Source organism: Camponotus vicinus, unplaced genomic scaffold (genome assembly GCF_025532165.1).
Source record: "Camponotus vicinus isolate PSW18456_S1 unplaced genomic scaffold, iyCamVici1.0 SCAF_7, whole genome shotgun sequence".
Taxonomy (NCBI): domain Eukaryota; kingdom Metazoa; phylum Arthropoda; class Insecta; order Hymenoptera; family Formicidae; genus Camponotus; species Camponotus vicinus.
This window is the reverse complement of record NW_028141979.1, coordinates 6,145,263-6,169,129: the sequence shown is the minus strand read 5'-3', so window position 1 is coordinate 6,169,129 and position 23,867 is coordinate 6,145,263. Positions and strand designations below refer to the sequence as shown.

General features: G+C 39.3%; 1 protein-coding gene across 13 annotated transcripts in view; it reads right to left on the bottom strand.

Moving 5' to 3' along the window:
• The window catches only part of Olf413 (DBH like monooxygenase olf413), a 266,419-nt gene that overhangs the window by 51,963 nt on the left and 190,589 nt on the right, over positions 1 to 23,867 (bottom strand). For all 13 annotated transcript variants that reach the window (XM_083103940.1, XM_083103932.1, XM_083103934.1 and 10 more), the window contains one exon: positions 2,580 to 2,729. In XM_083103940.1, coding sequence (XP_082960066.1) covers positions 2,580 to 2,729 — 150 coding nt within the window. The remainder of the gene's footprint in view (positions 1 to 2,579; positions 2,730 to 23,867) is intronic.

Sequence of the window (23,867 nt, the reverse complement as noted above, 5' to 3'; positions counted from 1 at the left end):
AAATGTCAGATTTGTAAATGTACTGAAAAAAACTTAACAGTTTTTTCGTAAGATAAACATTTTTCACTTGCATAACATTTTCATTTATCATTAAAAAAACTACGATAAAGAATATATATATTACATATTCAATATTTCGTTAAAATATTAAATATGTAAAGAGAAAGATATATTTATATTTTAAACGTTAATAATTCTCTTATTGACTGTTACAATATAAAAGCAAAATTAAAAAAAAAAAATTCTCTAACTCCCAATAAAATTCCATGAGAATTTTTTAATTTTTCAAGTATAAAAGAAATTCAAGTTTTTCATGTTTTTCAGGGAGTAGACATCCTGTATAACAATGAATAAGTATAGAATTAATTATACTATAAAATTTAGTTTGACGCTTTTATCAATAATTTGCCTTCTAATCGAGATATTATTAATATCTGTATATACCATGTTCACGTCAAATATCTTTAAAGTAAAGGTAATAAATGTGTATTCTAATGTAATCCGATGTGAGCCTTAAATGACGCTGATGGATTAATCACTTCGTTATTCTGTTGCATAATATGAAAATAAATGGTATGTAGCACAAACTGAGAAAAATGATCCCTTAATCGGTATATTGAAAAAGGGGATGTTTTTTGTTGTTAACTGATAATCCGTTAACTGAAAACAACGCTTAATTCGACGTTACGTAAGGGAAGGGAGGAAGGGGGAATTCGATTTACCGCGAGCGAATATTTACGAACACGTACGCCGTTTATCCACGTGGCATCGAGCGGCAATCGAGCCTCGATAGCGAGGTGGCTGCAGCGAATTATGCACGCGCGGGCAGACGATGAGATCGGATCGCATCGCATCGCATCGCATCGCATCGCATCGCATCGCAACGAGCCCGCCCGAAATTGATGCGCGATAATAATACGATCGGGTGGAAAATCGAACCCCGACGATTGTGTGTTAACCGCCGATTGTCGATAACGCGCCACGAGATTTCGAGAAGTGACGACGATAATAGGGCTTAATAAGTACATAGTCGAGAAGAATGCACGTAACGTGTACTTGAAAAGTCTAATCGATTTTAAGAATCAATATTTTTTTTTCATTCATCTGTGTCTATTTTCGGGAAAGACGGAGAGGTTTTATTTTTCGGATAAATTTGCTTTCTCGATGAGTATAATTAATAGGAAAATGAAAGTAAAGAACGTTTTAAAAATGTAACAGTAGTAAAAATAAATTCACGCAAGAATATAAAATTTTTGCAAATAAAATTTTTGCAAAAGTGTGCTCTGTATATTTCTCTTATATTGAAGCAAACAAAATACGTTACGAAAGCAATATTTCTATCGTACTTTCCCCCTCACAAACAAAGGGATTGCGCACGTACTAAAACAAATTCACGCGAAACACTGCGATGATAAAATTTTCTTCTCAAAGATACTTAAAGGGTTAAAGGGCGCGCACAAGCTTGTAAGCTCCAAAGTTAAAGGCGCGCGATATTTTTTTTACACCCCTACACCCTTCTATCTTTATAACCGCGTCGGACAAATACTGCGTTATTGCTTGCCTTTATCCTCCCTGGGAACGTATCTTACAAAGCGCGCTCGGCAAGTTCAGATGTGGACAAAGCGAAAAATACCAGCCGCAACTTTGCACCCGGTAGTTTCCTCGATCCCGAGGAAGCTTTATTTTCGCAGGTCGCGGATTACCGAGGGACATAACTGCGTATCAATGACGCTATTAAGCAAACGCTCAGCCTCTAGCCGCGCTATAACGGGGATGAGGATTTAGAATTTAGATCTTCGGTGGCCTCGTCGGTTACCATAAATTTCGTGTTGCGCGGCTTAAAGCAGATCACAACACTCGCGTAATCTCTTTTCTTCGGGTTAAGCCCGTACCATCGTGCACCGAGGACGGGGACGGTTCTATCGCGATCTATTTCCGAGTTAATTACCGGCGAAATAAAGAAGTAGGTCGGACTGTCCTACAATGGAGTAACGGAGTATCGCGCGGGAAAATTATGATAACGAGCCGAATTTAATTTGAGACACTCGGGGATGCAAACATTCGCGTCATTTTTTACGTAGGCTGATTTAATAATCAAATGCGGTAATTAACTGTACCTTTGTATTCAACAGTTTTACACACTTCGACGAACTGGCGCGTACAACTTCTCCCACTAATTTCGAATATATAAGTTAGCGCAGAAAAAATTAGGTTCGCTTTAATAAAATGATAATAAAAAGAGTTTCCTGTTTAAATTTCGGGAATAAAAATTTATAAAAGTTTTCTCTATTATTTTTTTTTTCTAAATAACAAGATATTTGTAACTTGACAAGTTTATCTATTCCAATGAAAAGATTAATATCGAACTTTATATTCGTGGAGAAGTAAATTTCTCGAAACTATTTCATCTCTAAGTGAATCTCGTGTTAATCTTTCTCCAAGGAATGTACGGGTGCATTTATCACGGCAAAAAATAACGCGAGATAAGCGCGACAAGTAAATCTCGCGTGCTCGCTTTTGTGCGCGCTCTGCAGGAGATTGTTCCGCGCCTTTCGAGCTGAATAAATCGCATCACCTACCGTGATCTTCAAGTCCCGCGGGTCGCATGTGTCGTATCGCCTGCTGAAACGAAGCACTGTGTGCGTCTTGTTCTCGTAACCCAGTAACAGCCGGTAATCCTGGCTCGAATCCATCTGCGGATCCCTGCTGGTGTCCTTCACATGACGGTCCTGAAAACAAGCGACGACTTAACGTTAAAATCCATGCCAGCAGCGCCATAAAATAGTCTATAATACATCGTCGTGATGCTCACTCGAAAAATTGGATCGATCGTTGCGGCAAAGATATTCCCTCGAAGGGAGAAAAAATTCACCGGACTCGCTCGTGCGATATTTCATCATTGTAGAAATTTTTCAGCACGTGATTTTTGACGTAGGCAAAATGAGGAAATGCAAAAATACGCTGCCAATAATTCTCGAGTTTTTATTATGAGGAAGTAATATCGACAATATCGGATATTCCAATATTGAAGCTTCATAACGAATGGATTAATATTGCTTGACATATATTCGACGAATATTCGTCGAAAATTCTAATATCGAATGACGTGTCACGTGCGCGCGCGCGCGCGCGCATGACACATACACGCATGTGTCACCTTTTACTTTAACAAATCGCGACGTGCAGTTCCTCGACACTCATAATCTGTCAATTTTTTTTCCGATCCTAGAACACGCGCGGAAGACGAGGTTTTTCCTTCAACCATCAAGGCGGTTATCTGACAAGCGGAAACGCGTCACGATTATTCCATCCTGCTTGTATTAAATTTATCCGATGCCGTTATCGTTAACAGTTAATCGACTGATTGGTCGTACGTAAATGAATAGACCGAGCACCGTAATTTGCGCGGCCGACATCCTCATTCGAGCTGTGTTTACGACCACCTCATTCTGTTTCGCGCGCGAGTGACGCGAGATTGGATACAGACGCCTCTTGTAATAATAATCGATCTCCAACGCAACGGCGCCGATCGTGGGACCAACGTTCGCCTTCCCATGCTAGACTATTCGCATTTACAGTTAGCCGACACGAACTGTCAAGAACTGGCAATCCTGCGTCCTGCGACTCTCTCTCTCTCTCTCTCTCTCTCTCTCTCTCTCTCTCTCTCTTTCGTGAAAATATTAATTTATTATCCGCGATCCCCGCCGGCGACGTCGGCGAAACACATGGTTGCATGCGTTTTCTCTCTTTTTCCTCTCCTCGCTAATTCGCTCCACTTTTCACCCACCGCGATTAACACTCTCTAAGCTCGACCCTCAGCGCCGCTAACTTGGCATTTAAATCGCCAAGTTCTTTTTTCGCGATTTATACGCCGAGTTAGTATCACCATTAGAATTGCAGTGCTAACGATTTTTTATCCCAAGCCCAAGATTCTCGCTACCTATCTTTTCTAATTTAGCGATGCGACGTGAATTTATCTTGATCTTCGACTCGAAGATTTATTTTTTTCAGTTTAATGATTCGGACGTTCTTCGTCTTAATCCATCGCGTACTTTGATAGGGATTCTCTTTAAGCCGATATATATAGTCTGTACAATATTTCACATTTCCTGCAAAATTTTATGCAGGCATATTATCATGCGAGGCTTGGTAAAACGAAATGTCATCTGAGAAAAAGTGCCAATCGAAAGACAAAACTATCGATGCAACGTGCATCATAAAAATATTCGTCAGGTTATTATTTTAAATCAGAATTTTACGAGGCATATTATCCTCGTGACATGTCCGACTACAAGTCTTAGAATGCCGTTTAAAAAATGTCAGCAAAGAGACGCGGTAAAGAACTTGCTTCCCATGTTCTGCCATAAATTTCGACAATAAAAGTCGAATGGCTGAGCCTCGTAAAATATTACGTTTAACAGAATAAAAATATCTTAAGCTGCTTACGCTCCAAGTATTTTACTCTTCCTCAACCTCAAGAAAGAAAAAACAAATTGCTGAATAATCTGAAAATGCTCAATAATAGCTGAATAATCGGAATAACGGTGACTTTAAATTTTTGCTAATTTCCCAACTCGGCTCGGCCGCTTTGTTCCGAATACCATCGGCATCTTTTTATCGCGCGCGCGCGCAATTTCTTGCACGATACCGATATTAGAATGCCATTCTATCGTCTTACAAAGAAACGGCCGTTGCCGGCAAAAACGAGCGGCGCCGCGCCTGCTTCGCCTTTTCCCTCGCCGATCGAGTTTCTCGTTGGCTACGACGATCGTCGAACCGAGACGACTGCCCTGCGCTCCCCGTTGCAAGGGAGACAAAGGACGAGGACTGAATGCAAAAGTTGGGGCAAATTTGCACGGTAGACTCTCGACGAATCACTCAAAAACTGCGCAAAAACGGGACAAATCGCGTAAACATTATTATCGTCGAAAGATCATTGTTCGCGTTGAACGATTTTAGACACGGTGTCGTTCTTCATTTTCACTCGCTTTGGATATTGGGAGTAAATTATGCAAAATAAAGCGAGATTTCATTTCACTTCCGACTGAAATTATAAAGATTATTTGCACGAGATGTACTGGTACTGTTGGACGTTGCAGTTTCTCAATCGAGCTTCTTCATTGGACTGATCACACGCAATAACAACACAAATTGCGAGTTTCGCGTTCGAAGTGAGAAATTACGGAGTTATGAAACGCGGGATGAGAGAGCGGAAAGTTGCAAGTTGAGAATTCAGAGTTTAGAGAACCGACAGTTCACTCAGTCGAGAATTGAGAGTTTATAGTTGACGTTTCAGAGGGGTATACAAACTCGACATATCTGCGTGTATGCTTATATAGTGTAACGTATAACTGAATTATTATATAAATGGCGTACAAAGGAAAAATCTTGCCGCGTCCTTCCTCCCTTAAGCCTTTTTTAAAAGCAGCGAACGTCCGCTAATGTCGAGTAGCCCACTTTTAGCGCGATACATTCGAACAAAAACGCGTTCATCCAATTTATTTTGGATGATTCATCCGCGGTAATCATCGGGAGCGAAGCGTGTAAATTCGCCTTTAGTTAGGCGATCGCGAGCGAGCGGATCCGGGAACGCTTCTCGGTCCCTTAAGGGCCGAAGACGAGTTTTTCTGGCGAGATTCCGTGCCGTCGCCTCGATATAATTATCGCCCTTTCGGGAAGAAGAAGCGCGCCGACGCCCCTCGAACGACTTTTGTTCCATTGTGAGGATCACTCCCCCTCCTCCACCCACCCCCCGTCCTCCGCGGCTTTATTAAAATTTCATTTAACCGCGTACCTGCGCGTGCTGCGTGACTCCCGACGAGTCACGCGTGTTATGTCGCCTTCACCCGGTATACACCGGACACCTCTTGTCCCTTATTCTTGCTCGTTTTTTTTTTTCTCGACTGCCCTGGTCTCACCTGGGCAGCGCTACATCACTTTTGCGGTCGTCAAAATGCGCGAAGGAGAGAGAATAGGTACGGCTACGTCGACACGCGTTAGTTTCAGCGAACGCGCGAAGGTATCTCGGTGAAGGGTGAGAAATGAGTGAAGAGCTGAGATTAAAGCGCTATGTGAACTAGACATTTTGAGCTTTCTCGGGCTCACGGGATATCTTTAGAAACTGAAAACTACAAAGACTATTATTAAACTTACTTGTCGAATAATAATATTAATTTCGACATGTATTTAAATTGATTAGATATTAATCAAAATTTGCATTTTTTAATATCAACTTAATACGAAAAATGTGCTATTTAAAGTCAGCAATGAAAGAAACGCTAAAATGATGAATCAATAGCAAATGATCACTTAAATTATATATAATATTATTAATATATTTATATAAATAAATTGATTGTGATAATGATTGATAAATAATATATAAATAATTTATAAATAATATATTTATAAATTCAATTAGACGTACACGTAGCGTGATATCCTGCCTATTTTTCACTTTTACAAAAATAAAAACGGAATTAATTATTACTTAAATAGTCGAGTTATTTTTATTCCCATCGTTAATTTTGCGCGATTGCATTTTTACGACTGCGAGTAATTCAGTCATATTTTCGGCTGGCTTATGGCCATATGTCTCGCAGTCCGAGTTCTTTTCGTAGTGCGACTGCCTGTGGACGGTATGCGGTTACTCAAAGGTAAGAGGACCGTCTCTCTGACGAAGGATTCGAATTCTTGCACGAGAAAGGGCTTTACCACCGGCGACGACAAGGCTTTGAACCTTAGACGAGATGGTATTGCTCCCAAGTTCGACGTTCTGATGAAAAATTGAAAGAGAGACGCATGCGTCCGTAGTTAGATGCCTTTTGTATCTCGTAGCTACGTTATTGAGCCATACTTTATTGCGAGGAAGAAATATACTATATCTCTAGAAAATTCGCGAATCGACAACAGCAATGTATTTGTGTACAATGTATATATTGTAAAAATAGCGTCGCGCATTATTTGAAAAATTCGACATCGATCCTTTTTTCAATAAAAATATATTAAATATCGTTCGATATTAATTCAATAACGTCTTAAATTTCGTCTCGCCTCTTATTATTGCAAAATTCCGAGGCTCGCCGCGATGGAATTTCCTCGCGAAGGGAAAATTCCTTGCGACATCGTCGACCGGAACCGCGGATCGCATTATCATCGACCGCGCCATGAAAAATTACACAGGAAGGACGAGCGGTGCCTTGTCTCGGCTCGCAACATGCGCGAATTCGCGCGAAACGATGGAGTAATAAATAATTTGCGGACCTGTCTCTCTCCCTCGTTCCCTCGCACGCGCGTAACTTCTTCAATTTCCGCCCCGCCGTCAGAAGCGGAGAACATATTTTTTCCACCCACTCCTCCCCGGACACCTTTTCCGCCCGCGATCGCTTACCCGAGACATGAGCGATCGAAAAGTCAGACCTCCCACCCGCGAGTTCTTCCGATATACTCGACCTCCCGATTTTTCCGTCAACCCCCTGCCTCCCTCCTTTGACATTCCCGCTTACTAGTGAGAGCATTCAATCCTTTCCTTCCATCGAGCATCCCGCGATCAACATGCATCATCGATTTTGCGAGGGCGCAAAGCTGTCATGTAGGTCCTGAACATTTTTAGTCTCGTGGCACAATCTTATATCATATAAAAAAATATTTAAAAAACTATTCACATATTTCGAATCAATCTGCATTCTCTCTATAAAAAATTTAATCGCATTGGTCTGAACTCTATACAAATTTTATCACTGAAATCTACATTCGTTTTTGTTCTCTGATTATTTTTAATTCTGGAATAATTCTGTTATACACTGTAATTTATTTTTTTTTTATATTTGTTTGCCAATTTTTCTTTGACGATCGAGAACGGATATCCGTAGAGTACGTGCTTGGTCTCGATCTTTTTCTCTTCTTACTTTTATTACGCGTTTATACATCTCTTTCGCGAAAATACGCTGCGCAATCAGGATGAACTCTCGAGCTAGTTACGTTGCCCGAAATTGCTTGTTATTCGCGATTGGTTCTCGTACGTTCGTCACGACGCGAATCCGTGGTCGACGACCGATAAAAGGAAATCGGATCGGGACACGTATGGCAGTAAACTCGCGCAATGTACGGTTCTCCATTTCACATTGGACGTGCACGTGGGATACGAATTTTCAGCCGTAACAGCGAAGTGGTGACAGCGATGGCATTTCTTTTCTCTCTCCCTCTTTCTCTTACGTCACGCGATGGTTTTTCCGGAGACAGAATACATACAGCTGCGATGCATTCTATGGTCATTTACTGAAAAAAATCTGACAATGAAAAATCCTTATATCCAATTTTTTTCATAATGATAAAATCGCAAAAATGCATTTTTAGCGAATTTAAATTGTATCTAGAATTTTAATTATATTTGTTTTGAATTTAAGAAAAATTATATAAAAGTTTCTATACATGTTTCAATTTTTTATTAGAAATTTTTAACGAGCTGAGAAAAATGTGATTATCTAAAAATATGTATTAGAAAGTTTGATTTCTTTAGAAACTTTTTTATTCCTTTAACTTTTTCTTTTTAAAATCAATAATTTTCAAGAAAAAAAATAAAATATGTTATTAGGCACAGCATCGTGTTAAATGGCATACGTTTCGAGTTACGAGAAATTGAATTTCTTTAGAATAAAACAACTTTTTATTAATGGAAAATATTCACCAAATTTTATTTTCCCTTTGAAGAAATGTAATTCCTCAAGAAGAGATATAAGAGTGTATATCAATATTCTGTGTGTATCAAAATTCTCTATTCTCGAATTAAAAAAAAGAAACATATATTTCCGATAGTATTATTTCTCTATAAAAGAAGTGTGATAAACCAATTACATTCCAAGTCATATGCGATATTCTAATAATTAATTTTGCCTTCGTACTTTTCATATACAATAGCCAGCCTGCGCTCCAGCGGATCATTAATATGATATGTAATTACATATAAAATAAAGTATATATATACATGGTAATAAAATAACGAAAATAATAAAACGATAATAATGATAATAACAAAGATACGCCGGCTATGCTTTATGATATCGGCTATTGATATTCATACGGCCGGATTAGTCTGTAATCGTCAAACATCAGTGACATCAACAGGCATTATCGGCATCCAATTACGTCGCTTTGTGCATACTGGGAGCTTTGTTTCCGCGAATGTCCGTCTTTCCGTTCTATCGAGCACATCATGCGAGAGAGCGTGCGATCGATGCGTTACAGAGAGAAAGAGAGAGAGATAGGTAGGGACGCAGATAGAGAGAGAGGGGGGGGTGATCCAGTACAGTTCTATTCCAGGTAGGCCCACGCTGGCGCACGTACGCATTCAGTAACCGATTCCGCATACCGGACAATTATAGCAATTATGCCGACCCAATTCACCGCGCGCATTAATACTCCGTCGTGGTGTCGCCGATGCCGATGTATCGGAGATATCCCGCTGTGTCGATCAAACGGTTTCTCGCGAATCGCGCACCGAGCTCGAAAGCGAGTTACATCAATCTGCGAATCGCGACTCTCATTATATCGCGCGCGATGAAAGAGAAACGAATCGCATTAATATTAACGGCGTTAAGGACAAAGCTGGCGCATTATTCGTGTAATTAAACGCCCATTGTAGGGAATTATTATTATTTTTTTCTAATTAAAAAACTATATAATTTTTTCGATACCATTATGAAGTAACTAAACTGCGCTGTTAAAAGAAACTACACGGTCGGAATACGGCGAGTCGAAGCAAGACATTGTTCGTAACAATTCGCACGTTTATTGTCCCGACAATTAAAGTTACTCGGGGCGGGAGACTGTTAAAACGAGTTTAAGTGCAGCTTAAAATGCAGAGCGGCGGGGCCGTATATAACGGGAAAGCACGAAACGCAGCGCGAGCGCATGAGCCCGGGTCACACAATCGACCTCCAAACCTTCGTGTTGCCTTCCCATGGTTACGCTGGCACTGGTGACTACGACCCGGGAGATCCCGCGCACGTTAAGGAATTATGCCAATTACGAGCGTTCCAATTCGCCGTCTAGTGACAGCTTCTAATAACGAATAATGACGGTCCAGGGGTAAAATAAATTTCGCTGAAAATTGCGCGCGGATCGCTAAATCGCCCCGATCGTCGTCGATGTCGATCGCACACGCGAGGACGGGACACGATTCTATTCTTCCAGTACACAACGACCATAATTAGACCGCGAATACCACGGCAGAAAATCGACCACGGTACTAAAATGGTCTTCCGTTTCGAGGATATTAATTTTTTTCAAAAACCCCACTTTTAATCCGAATAATTGCTCTTCCGTGTCTTGAGGCAGTGTATGACATGTATATTTCATTTTTTCGCCTCTTACACAATTTCAATTATTACTTAATTCTTAATATATGTGTATCTTTTAATTAATTTTTTTCAACAATTATTTATTATTTATTATTAATTATTTATTTATTATTAATATCTGTTATATCGATAACAGTCCCTACAAAATTTGATATTATTCCCTCGCAAGTGTCAAGTTCGCGTCAATATTTCTCCTCTTCCCATTACCCAATAAAACTACTTGATTCAGTAAATACGCAAGTTCGATAAGTAGTGCTCGACGAAAATGACGGGCGAAAAAAAAATTCCCTCGCCGAAAGGTAATTGGTCGCGCCTTGTTAGCGTAAACAATCGCGCTCGAAAATCGGCCAGGATTTCATTATCCTGGCAGTTGACGGGAACGAGTGCGCGCGCGCCTCTTCAGCATTCAAAAGTAATCCGAAGTCCGGAGGGCAGTGTAAATTGCTTTTCACGGCGTGAGGCTGCGGATGGCGAGGGATCGGAAGATCTCGATGCGGCGCCGACTCCTTTGAGTGATGTGCAAATAGTCTCCCCTCTTTTCACACGTCCCTCTCCTTTTCTCTCGCCCTCCGCGCGGACTTCGCATCAATGATTGCGGCTCCCAAGGAGATAATCCTGGTTCGAGGATCCGGTTCTCGAAGAGATAACCCGGAGGAGCTCCTCTCTCGCCAGCCTGCCGTTATACGCGAGATATTTCAACGTTGATAATACAATCGAGAGAGCGACAAGAACTTTTGAAATTGTCGAATCTTTTTCAGCCGTTTTCTGCGTGCATACCTTATTTACTATCGCATGTAAATCGAATTTTAAACGTATAACGTGTAACGTTATAATGCACCGAGAAAAAGTTCTTCATGCATATTCTTGCAGTAAATCTTGGACGAGGAAGATGTAGTCGACGCGCACGGTCGGAAAAATCGACGAGAGATACATTTAGAATAAATATTTTATTCAAGAAGAGCCATATTATACTTCGAAATTCCAAGCAGCGACTTTAGACGATACCGAGAGGCGAACGAAAACAATTACTGATACGCGAGATAAGCAGAAAATTTCATGAATATCAAAAAGCGCGTGGCTGTGAATTTCATTCGGTTACTTTCGCGCATGAAAATGTAATTCGCTATTTATTGCAATATCATTCCGATCAACTTTTCGTTTCGGTTCTTTCTTGTGTTTTATAAAATCGATAAAATGTAATAAATTTTGTATTCAATGTAAAAAATGCAAATAATTTATCATTTTTTAGAATAATTGACTTAATAATAACACTCATATATTTGAATGAACGATTAATCATCATATATTAAAAGTATGTTATTTGTCATATTAGAAAAAATTAACTTAGTCTGTTTACAGTCTCATTTATAGTAAAATTGCTGTGGAAGATAAATAATATATTTTAATGCTTTTCATGTAAATATTTAATTTTATTTTAAAATACATAGTTAATGCTGATTTTTGTTTCCTTTTATATAGATATTCTCATCTGGGAAATCTAGATTTTTTGAAGAATTCAGAGTTAATCTTTCTTAACAAATACTGAATATTTTAAATATTTAATTGAAAATTATTATTAACTGCAGTCTTTATTTTTTTATAAAATATTTATTTTTCTTTTGACAATTATATCTTTATTAAAATTCTGAAATGTAAGATTCATTTGAAATTAATTAAAAAATATAATTTTATTTAAAATTTATATGATAACTTATTTAAGAAACTTAATATAATATAAAATGATTTTATGGCTAAAAGTCTTGACATTTTTGTTACATAGCAAATTTATCGAAGAATATTATTTTTTTTAAATTGCATATCATGCTTGGCAGTGTTCATTCAATTATTCTGACCCTTCGTATTCACCCATTGTGGCATAATTTATTAGAATATTGTGTATATATATAACTCTATAGTAAATAATATATAAAATAAATGTGAATATTAACATTGTGTCAATGTCTCTCTCATTGTCATCAAAATCTTGCGAATCGACTTTTGAAAAAGCGCATTTCTCGACACAAATGTAGTTTAAACCATCGTAGAAATGCGTTACGCACAGAGGTAACGCGACAAAACACACGAAACGTGAACTGGCACGTGACTTTGAAACCTGCGTCGTATTTTGCACGTGGTGCGCTTTTGGAGTCAGCAAATCGAAACGTGTATGTGGGTGTGGGAACTTCGAAAGCCGAGGTATAAAAAATATAAAAGATGAAACCATGTGAAACCAACAGCATACATCGTTTTTATCTTCCGCGCTACAGTTGATTCGCGGCAACAACATTCACCGACACCGCACTCGGCAAACCGTGTCACGCTCCGCGGACGCCAAGTGCACATTGAACCAATGCATGCACGCGAATCGTTCTCTCGCCACTAAAGCCATCGGATAGCGCGTAGCGATTCAACAATACGAGCGTAAAATGATTTCGGATCGATTCATTCATGAAAATCTTTGCTATAAATTCTACACGCGAGAGATATATATCCTAAATATACAATAAAAAAAATGCGAAAAAATCGCGATACGATTGCTCTAGTTTCTCTAATCTAGTGTTAAAAATGTTCAAAGGTCGGAACTATTGTTAAACTCTACCAAAATGGTGGCAACTATGCGAGACCTGTCGAAAAAGCGATGGAAATAGTTGGCACCTCGTAAATTCTCGAAAATGCATTAAAAAATGGTTTAAAAATATTCAAAAGCCAGAAAAAAATCTATCAAAAATTGTGGAACTATTGCAAAAGTAGAATCGATAGAATTTTCCATTTTCGAAAATTGAATCGAAAATTTCAAATCTAAATTTCCTTCAAAATATAATTCCAACATTTTTTAGAGCGTATCGTTCGAGTCTCGCGAGGAGATGAAAACGCGGTGTCAGAAAAACGACCCCGGGAATGCCGATGCTTACTTCCGACCTCCGACCTTTCAATCCGCGCCCAATCCCGGACGTACAATATAACGTGGCCTTTACGCTCTCCGCGTCGCGTATTGTTCGCCTCGCGCTCCCGCAAGAAGCGAATGGAGAAAAGAAAAAGAGAGACAGAGAGAGAGAGAGAGAGGGAGTCCCCGGTCGTCGCGACGCCGCGCCGCGAGTCGCCTCGAAAGAAGTCATCAGCGCGCGATGCCATTATTCTTCCCGCCCCGTGCAGCCACTTTTTCTGGATCGCGAGTCGATCTCGGGCGTGCGACGCCCCCGCCCCCGCCGCCCGCTCACCCTCCACCCCCCTTTCCGCCGCACGCCTGCATTAATCACGAGACACCAGGGATATTATCGCGGCAATGCGAAACGTCCGTCATTCCCGGCCGTACCCCTTCCCCCTTCGGGGGGAGAGAGCGAGGGGCGACTCCCCTTCCACCCTCTCCCCCTTCGCACGCTATTCTGAGAGCGTTCCGGACCGTAATGCGCGTTGTTTCTCCTCTCTCGCGAACTTTATTCTTTTTACACGTGGCCCCGCCGCACCACGTGCTCTCCACCACGTTAACGACCACCGTCACTCCGGTGTAGCTTATATAGCGGAGACACGTGAAAAGCGCGACGCATTTAACAAATCCTTCTTAGAGGACGTAAGGATAATAAAATGACGATAAATCACAGTTTCAAACGTATTGGATCTCTCCGGCTGGGATCAAGATTTATTTAACGTCACGAGAGAGAGGAGATTCGGAATTTTATTTATATCACTTCTCCGAAGTGAATGGATCGATTATTGCGTGCGTCTCTAGTAAATCAAATAATAAAAATAATATTTCGGTCAATTCGACTGTGTATTTTTTGTAATCAATCTTTCATAAGTAAAACTTTATATTTATCCTTTTGAGGACATCTATAAATTTAGAAACAAGTACAAATGTAGAAAACATGGGGGGGTAACAGGGAATGTAAAAATGAAAAATGTAAAAATGAAAAAGATATAAATGCGAGATTTTTTAAATAAACGTTGCACCGCGAGACGAATCAAATAATAATAGCACAGATTGTAATCAGTTTTTTATAAGTAAAAATCTTATATTTATCCTCTCGAGGATATCTATAAATTTAGAAACAAGTAAAAATGTGGAAAACATAGGGAATGTAAAAATGAAAAATGTAAAAATGAAAAAGATATAAATGCGAGATTTTTTAAATAAATGTTGCACCGCGAGACGAATCAAATAATAATAGCACAGATTGTAATCAGTTTTTTATAAGTAAAAATCTTATATTTATCCTCTCGAGGATATCTATAAATTTAGAAACAAGTAAAAATGTAGAAAACACAGGGAATGTAAAAATGAAAAATGTAAAAATGAAAAAGATATAAATGCGAAATTTTTTAAAAAAATGTTGCACCGCGAGACGAATCAAATAATAATAGCACAGATTGTAATCAGTTTTTTATAAGTAAAAATCTTATATTTATCCTCTCGAGGATATCTAAATTTAGAAACAAGTAGAAATGTAGAAAACACAGGGAATGTAAAAAAAATATAAATGCGCGATATTTTTAAATAAATGTTGTATCGCGAGACAAATCAAATAATAATAGCAGATTCCTTTTTTTTCAATTAAAACTGTAAAACATGTGCTATTTTCCGAAAGCGAGGATATCTCCAAGTTTAAATACGAGTTGAAATACAGAAAATGTAAAAAAAATACGTGTGCGAGATATTTTTATATAAATGTCGTACCACGAAACGATAATCAAGTAATAATAGCGTGGATTCTTTTTTTCAACTAAAATTTTAAAACGTGCTTTTTTCTGAAAACGTCAACTCGGTCGAAGCTGAGTTCTAAAAAGACAATACTCGGCTGTACAATCGTAAAGTTGATTCGTGCAAAAAGCAATAAATATGTAAAAAAAAGATTAATCTCGAATCTAAAGAGCTATTTCACTAAAGAGCATCCACCATGTAACGTGTTGTCCTCTCTCATCGATTTTTTTAAAATTCGCAGGGGGGGGGGAGGGAACATGCATCCGCGAAATAATCCAAATATCTATCGACATCCGAAACAATTTCATTGATAAAACAGCCAATCGAGGCCTTGTTACTTCACTGTCACCCACAAATTGTTCGAGCACGTGGCGATATATCGTATCTAAAGCTGGAAGAGAACTCCGGGAAGTCCCCTTTGTGATCGTAAATCGTTTTCCTGTGTCTCTTCTCATATCGGGGATACTTAAATAGAGTTTATCAATACAATATATCGTACAACGGAAATAGCATCTATGTGTATATATCCTGTTACAAATATTATTCGATATATTTTCTCCAGAATTCTCCAGACAAATTCTTTGATTTTATTAAAATTAATTTATAATTCCCTAAATAGTTTATCGTATGATTTTTGCAACAGTTTTGTACAAATAGTCTGATTTTTTACACGGATTCTCGTTTACTTTACGTCGCAATTATAATAGTTTTTATTTACTTTTAAATAATTAAAACTCATAATGAAAATAATTTCTTTCTGTAAAAATATCAAAAGAAATAATATTACGCATTAAATAATTTTTTTTAAATATCAATACAATATCTAAAAAAGCATTTAATACCGAGTACCACTTTCGAAGAGAGAAATTCTATGCGTATATTGTACAACGCTAGCAGTATCTGTCTATCGCTTCGATGCGTATCAGTTCAGAACGTAATAAATCCGTTTATCTATCAGTCTAAAACTTCATTCGATAGCATCAACGCCGAGTTTTCCCGTTTATTCCGTCGAATGGAGAAGTTACGAATGAATTAGAGCGAATCGGCCCCTTCGACTTTTCAATTCCGACGATCCATCGTCACTTTTTGCTACCGCCAGCTCTCTCGTTTTAATCCGCGGTCTCTATCGATATTGGATATCGCGCGTGGGTGACATCATCGTATTCGTAATAACAAAAAAAAACAGAGAATGGCAAAAAGGAATGGAAAAATAACGCATATTATACTTATTATTAGCACGTTACAAACGATTACTTTTAATGCAACAATCTATAAAATGTCAATATATAATTCAAATTCGAATTTTATACATATGCTGCATATATAAAATGATGTCACTGAATTGATTTAGTGCCTTCTATAAGTTTTATACTTATTTATAGAAAATTTTATAGATAATTTTATAATTATTTTATAATTATAATTATTCTTTATAATTTATAATTTTATAATTATTTATAGAAAAGTAATTTTATTTTTACATATTATATAGATTGTATCATTACATTATTCACATCTTTTTTTATTAATATTTACTGCAGAAATTTTTTCCTCAATTATTATAAATATTATTACAAACTACTCGATTTCTCGAAACAAGATCATGTTTTGAAGCAATTATGGAATCGTACCGCTCTCTTGTATGGTATTCGATGTGAAGTATCGACGATACACTTTTAAATGAAAGCAACCTTGGTCCGCGGTGGGCAGCAAAAAAGCCCAGGTATCATTCGTCATTCAACCGGGCCCGATGCCCAGTAGATACGATTTTATTCGAAACCGGTATCTCGCAGCAACATCATAACGACATGAGCGGGACCTTACAAATTAAGTAGCGTGCTCATGAAGAGAAAGGGTCTGCGGTAGGCGGTGAAAAATCCGGGAGCCATCTCCCTCTTTCTCTCTCTCTCCGTCTCTTTTTCTCCGCCACCCGTCACGGGAGATCTGATGCTCCCGCGGGGCGAACGCCACCCGCATCAGATAATATTGAAATTGATGATAAACATTTACGGGAGCGTTTTGTTACACAGAAAACATATTTGGATCATTGTGCACGCGGCCATATAGCCTGCGCGGCAGATTATGAATTCAAGGGGCCCGGTCAGGCCCCCTTGGGACCCCCGAGAGGCATTGTCTGGTGGCCCTCTCATCTCCATAACGGGTCCCCTCATCTGCTCCCCCCTCTGGCCTGCCCACTGCCCTCGTGTCTTCCCTCCTCCCTTCAACGTCGCGGCACCAAGAGGCCTTAAACTCGCTCCTCCAACGATGGCATCTCGCTGGGCGACGGGCCCTACCCTTCTCACTCCCCCGGCATCCTTCCTGTTCGAAATCTCTCGAGCTACCGCTCGAATGCGATCGCGTTTTGCTGCCCTTTGTGGGTCCAGCCTCGATCCCGATCGTCCGATTGTTTTCTCCTCGACAGTGTGGCTTAAATCGTATCCGAAGAGATACGCGATGCCCCCTTCATTGTGCGCGACTGACGTTAAACGCGCAGACGATATTAATCCTTCCGACTCAGAGTCGCTTACGCGAGATTACAAAGGAGACTGAACCGTTGTAAATCACTCGGAGTCGTGAATAAAAATTACGAGCTCATTGCATCGCGTATCTTGTACTTTTCTATTTGCGGAGTTTCTTTTATCCAAGTGTACATAAATTTTCTATTATATCATCTAAATTGCAGCGTACTCTTTCCGGAGGAAACTTGGTGTACTTTCCGCCGCTATATTTCCTTCGAATTACTCCCACGAGGATTTCGCGACACCGTATCGTATCAGTCTTCCCCGTGACGTCGTTCACGTTTTCACGGCCAACTGAGCCGGATCTTGCACGTGTATTTGTAGGTGTGTATTTGTGTGCGTGGGCGCGCGCGTGACCGCGCCGCCGCTACTAATATTTATCCTCCAAGTGACACCGGAGAACGCGTCCTTCGACAGGACACTTTTATTTTCCTGTCGCGATGCGAGGCCGTGTCCCAGGGTGGCCGCGGGCTCGTTCGCCTCAAATTGCTTCGACGGATGCAGTGACTCGACCCGGCTAAATAAAATACAAGTGGCCTTGTTGCGGAGAAAAGAGCACCCTGTATAATTCATCCAAGCTCAAATCTATTTTCTGCCTCTTCTTGCTCTCGGATCTGTCATCATCGGAAAATCGTTTCGAGGTAGCGCGCAAAAACAAATGAATCAAGAGATAAAATATCGAAGGAAAGTCGAAAAGAAAAATTACCGGAAAGGATAATCGAAGATCGAGCCCATCGCATTCGTCCTTATTCCTTTTTCACACATACATTATATTCTATACATACTTGTGGTCTCACGATCACGCGCTTTACCAGGCAACACCTCGTACCCTTTTCCCGCGCTCTGATCTCTCTCTTTCTCAGGGTTTTTCTTTTTTTCAGAAAAGGAACAACTCCTCGGGTCGAGGGTTAATCGACTCGTGGACGGTGGTCCGCTTAGAGGCGTCCGGACGATCGCAACAAATGTTTCAATCTTCCTCGTCGCCGGACGATGGTATCGTCGCGAGCTATCGCGCCGCGCGATCTCCGACGGGTCGGTCGTAATCCTCGACGAAGTTCTCGGATTTCTCCGCTTTTTTACGGCGCGCCCGCTCTTTTGACACTCGCCGGCCGCGGCGACGTGCGTCGACGCCTTCCTGTGACAGGACGTGTATGCATCCCGGGACGCATAAAAGCGGGAGTTGGTTTCTCTCACACATCCTTTACCCCTTTCCTTCCTCCTTCTCGACGGATCCTTGCCATGAACCGACGCCGGAGGTGCGTCCGTCGGATTAAGGGACTTATGCTCGCCGTGGCAGACCAGAAATAAGATTAATCCCCCTCCTCCGGCGGTTTAAATAGCTCGCGGCAGTGTGGTTTACTGTGACAACTGTTCCCCCTATAATGTAGTATAATTCAAGTGTAGAACAGGTTGGATGTTTTTTATTTCGAGTAGTAGTCATTCCGGAAATTATTATTCATGCTCGCGCTTGTTTTAACCGTCATCATTTCAGTGAATCGCGTTTCAATGAATTTATATACATACACATATTTATCATATTTATTACTTTTATAAATTTATAATTATTTATCGGAAATTATTCCTTAATTTTTGCGTTATATGTTTGCGCATTCGCCTTAATAACAAATTAATCTGATGATTTAAAAAATTATGTTAATAATAATAATAATGAATAATTCTACTAATTCTTGATTAAAATATTTTTTAATATATTTATAAATTTTTATATTTTTTCTTCCATCTCTCTTGTTAAAAAATCATCAGGTGCGATTGACAGAATATTTTATGGAGCACTCGACAAACAAGTACCGCGTACTTTGTTATCGTAAATTTTAATAATAATCCCATTTTAATAGTTTGGATTTATTTTAATTACAACTTGATCCCGCGCTAATTAATACTCGCTGCGTGAGGTTACCGCAAGGATCCGCCGCGTATCGTATCCAGGAGCAGCAGCCTGCGCTCCTGCCGGAGGTCCCGTCGCGGGACGTTGCTTAAGCAAGCCCCGTACGTTATTAATAAATTACTATACACCCGGGACGTTAATTACCGGCGCAGCCTCCGCGCACAGACAGGCGCCCGGAAGAGGGAGAGGGAGAGGAGAAGGATATACAATTCCTAATTACTCGCGCGCCAGGCGTCGCTCGTTCGCGATTAGAAAACGACGATGCGAGTCACGCGAAAAAGTCGCGAGCGAGACGAGGAGCTCAATTATTCATCGTATTTCACCGTAATTGATGCCCGTTGCTGCAAATTGAGGACGCGGAAATGCCGAAGCGAAAACTGCACGTGTGCAATAAATCTGCGTAATAAACGTGCAAAGATAGAGCGAGAACGAGGGAGAATGTTTATTACGCTCTAGGGTAAAATTCTTCCCAAACAACTAAATTAGAAGAGATACGTAATATATAATAGCTAGTAATGTGTCACAGATAACATTTTTCAAACGTCAACTATCCTGCTATTCTCTTGCGCGCGCAAAGAATCTTTCATCTTTCAAATATATATATTTCAAAGCAAACTTGATGACAAATCTTCAGATATTTAACAGGTTATATATTTTCTTGGGAAAACCTGGTATTCTCAGGGATTTTTGTTTTATACTGAAAGATCATGGAATTTTATTGAGATTCGAAGAATTTTTTAAAAAATTGATAGTTTTAATAATTTTGCTTTTATGTAAACATTTATGTTAATCTTAACAGCTTTAATTTTGAAATTCTGAAGATTGTGTTTTTAATAACTTGGAACTTTAAGAGGAATCTTTTGCAATATTTAAATTTTAAAATCTTGTATAATTTTATTCATCTTATTTTTTCTCACATCTCTTGTATTTATCTTTTGTATTATTTTTTATTGAAAATATTTTATGATTAAATAACATTGTACATTCTTTTATATTTAAATGACACAACTTATTGTATACACACAATATTTCTAGAATTTATATAATATTGTCTATCTTAATTTTACGATTATTTAATCATTTTATTTATTAAAAAAATCATGTACAATAAATTTACTTTAAAATTGCATCTAAAAATAATTCCTTGAACTTTGAACAAAAATACCTGGAAAATCATGGAATCTTCAGGGAATTTATTTACAAGATTTGAATATACATTCTCTTTGATATTCAAAAATCTTAATAAATCGAATCGATGCTCGCGACAACTTGTTTTCGACGCAGGTACAGATTGCTCGATGACAATGAAAGTGCTGCGTCTCCCGGAAGGACTCGATGCCGTTTCGCGTCACCGAAAAACTTTTGCCGCGCGACGCGAGCAAAGAAAGGGAGACACGGCGATGCGATCCCTAATAACTTGCGAGACAAATCCAGCGAGACAAAGCCGACGGGATGAAAAAGCGCGAGAGTCGGGACAAATCGTGTGCAACTGCAACCGCAGCGACACGCTTTCTCGTTTTCTCCGTCTCTCTCGTTGGTTTTGCACGCTCGCACTTGCCTCTTCTATCTCTCTTCTTCTAACTTTCGTGACGTCACTGCTGTTTCTGCAGTCGCTGACTTATCACTTCCTGCACCGTGAAGATCAACGGCCCGCGATGCGCGAGACAAACGATCCGCGATTTCTCAATTTTTCTTTTTTTTCGACTTCTGTTTCTCTTTTCGAGCGAAATCGTTTCCATGGCAGGGTGAAGGGACGCCGTATTGAATAGGATAAACAGTATGATACCGTGTGACTCATCTTGGCTCGAAGCGATTGCGATAAAACATGACGACAAACGTATGCGACATTTCGAATAACGAAATTTGTTTATTGTTTGTGCATCTCTATGAATGTAAAAAAAATTTGTAAATAAAATATTTAAATTCTAAATCCAACGCTGAACAATGCAACGATGCAACTGTGCAATTATATAAAAAACAATATTTATTCGAGAGATTTCACGTTGTCATTTTTGCTCATCAATTATGTGTATGTGAAAAAATGTATAAATATGTATATTTTCATGATTAATTATAATTGTGCAAAACAGGATAAAAAACAGGGCATTGTCAAAATTTAGAGATTGAAAATTAAAAAAGCATCACATTACAATCAAAGTAAACTAGCAAAATAAATGCTACATATTCGCATTAAATATGAAGCTTAAAGGCAAAGATATTTTAATTAAACCTCTCACGTCTTTCTTAAAAAATAATATTAATTAACAATCATCACTTTTCACGCATATCTCTGAATTTCAGGAACAAACGGATTATTCGGAGCGTCACAGAAATAATTGCAGCCAATAATTGCAGTTATCCCTACCTCTCGCAACACGATAATAAACTCGCATGCTGTTTAGCCTAATTCGCGAGTATACCCCGCGGGGGACACACGGCTACAGCTTGTCGACCGGGTATATATGCGGCGTTTTCGGGAAACTCGATGCCTTCGCGCGGCATTCCCGCGGGAGGACACACATATGCACGCGTACACACATGTGCAAGGTATGCGCACCGCTGCATAAGCCCGTTGCAGCGATCTTAACTTCGCTTTAATCAACGTGCGATCGCGAATTACGAGCCCTCGGTGGGCCGTGCGACGAAAATTTCTTCCGGTAATCCTCACGCGTGCCGTTGGCCCCCGTGCAAACTGCCGTTTAACGATCTGCCTCCCCTCACCTTTATATCCCGCTTATCCCGCCTCGCAATTTAACCGTGTATGTAGCGCGTTCATGTGCTCGATAATACGCGAAAAACACATTTTATTTTGACTCTTTCGTTAAAATGGACTCGACGAAGTCATTATGCCTCAAATTTAAGAGATGAAATAATATTAAGCAAATTATACGTTGCGAATCTTGACAGAATAATGCAAGCATGATAGAAATTTGGCAAATTTAAACATTCACTTCAAATAATTATTTATTTTAATGGAAATATAATTTGTAAAAAATTCTGTGAGGAAAAGGAATAAATTTTGATCATGAATATATCATAATATTATAACAAATTAACAGATTCCCTAAAATTTAAGAATTTAATTATATATTTCTTCTTAATATAATTAGAATGACAAGCTAAAAAGTTATATAAATGTAACTAGGATTTAAAAATTTGTCATATATCTTATTGATATATTTATTAATTTCAATTTAAATCAAGATATGTTAATATTAATAATTCTGATAATTTTGTCAAAAATACAGGAGAAAAATTCTCAACTAAAATCAAGTAAAATAACCAATTTCGCATGGAAAATTATCGAATGCTCGAGTGACCCGAAAATCTATTTCTTCCTCGAAATCTCATGCTCGTGGAAAGGATCCTAAAATAAATAGGAGATCAATAAAGCGCGCGGATTGATTCGCGCTCTCTCTCTTTCAATAAGTGCTCGCGATATATCGACATCCTAGCGCGATCGCAGAATGAAGTTTTTATCTTACAATTAAGCGGTCCGGTGGGCGATAGGCCGACGTCACGAATTTCCAGAGGCGAACATCCAACCGAGCATTTTTCTCTCTATCGCCTTCGCGATAGCACTTGGCGGTGCGCGGTGGCGAGCAATTATTGAAAAACGATTTGCCGGACCGCGGAATATTTCGCAATTCCGGTATCGACGATATATATATATATATACATGTGTGTGCACGCTTCGAGCTTCGTACCTGACGGAATCGACCGCCGCGAGATCGCGCCGTCCATGACGATCGTAAAACGCTTTAACGAGAGACCGCGCGTTAGCTGGAATTGACATCTTTTTTCCTCGGTGCTAATATATTTCGGACTGCTGGCGTTCCGTGTGTGTACGTTAGCGCACTCTGAAAAAAAATGATGAAACGTCCGTCTAACTCTCGTTACCACCCATAAAAGCGAATGACGCGGCAAGTTTACCCGTTTTCTGAAGCTGATCGTCTAAATGAATTGTACAAAATATTTGACGTACTAGCAATACGAATCGCAAATCTTGTACAGCTAAATGAATTTCTCTTCTTCTTTCGACGTCTCGCTGAATTCCAAGCATGACATGGTAAAAATAAAATTAACCGATGAGTCCTAACAATAGCGCACAGATAAAGACATGCGAACAAAAATCGATTGAAACATGATTTTACAGTGTCATGAAACTGCAAAACATGTAAAAAAACTCTGCTAAGTTCTTTATCATCAAGTACGATGTAATTAAAAATTAGCAATTATAGGGAACGAAATAAAAAGGCTAGGATAATAGACGCTCATAAAAAATAATACTCTTTCGAACTGGCAGGACGAGTCCTGCGCGTTGGGGGTCTCTCATGCGAGCCGATAAAATTAGCGGCAACTGGCCCCGACGTTGCTTCCCTCGAAGC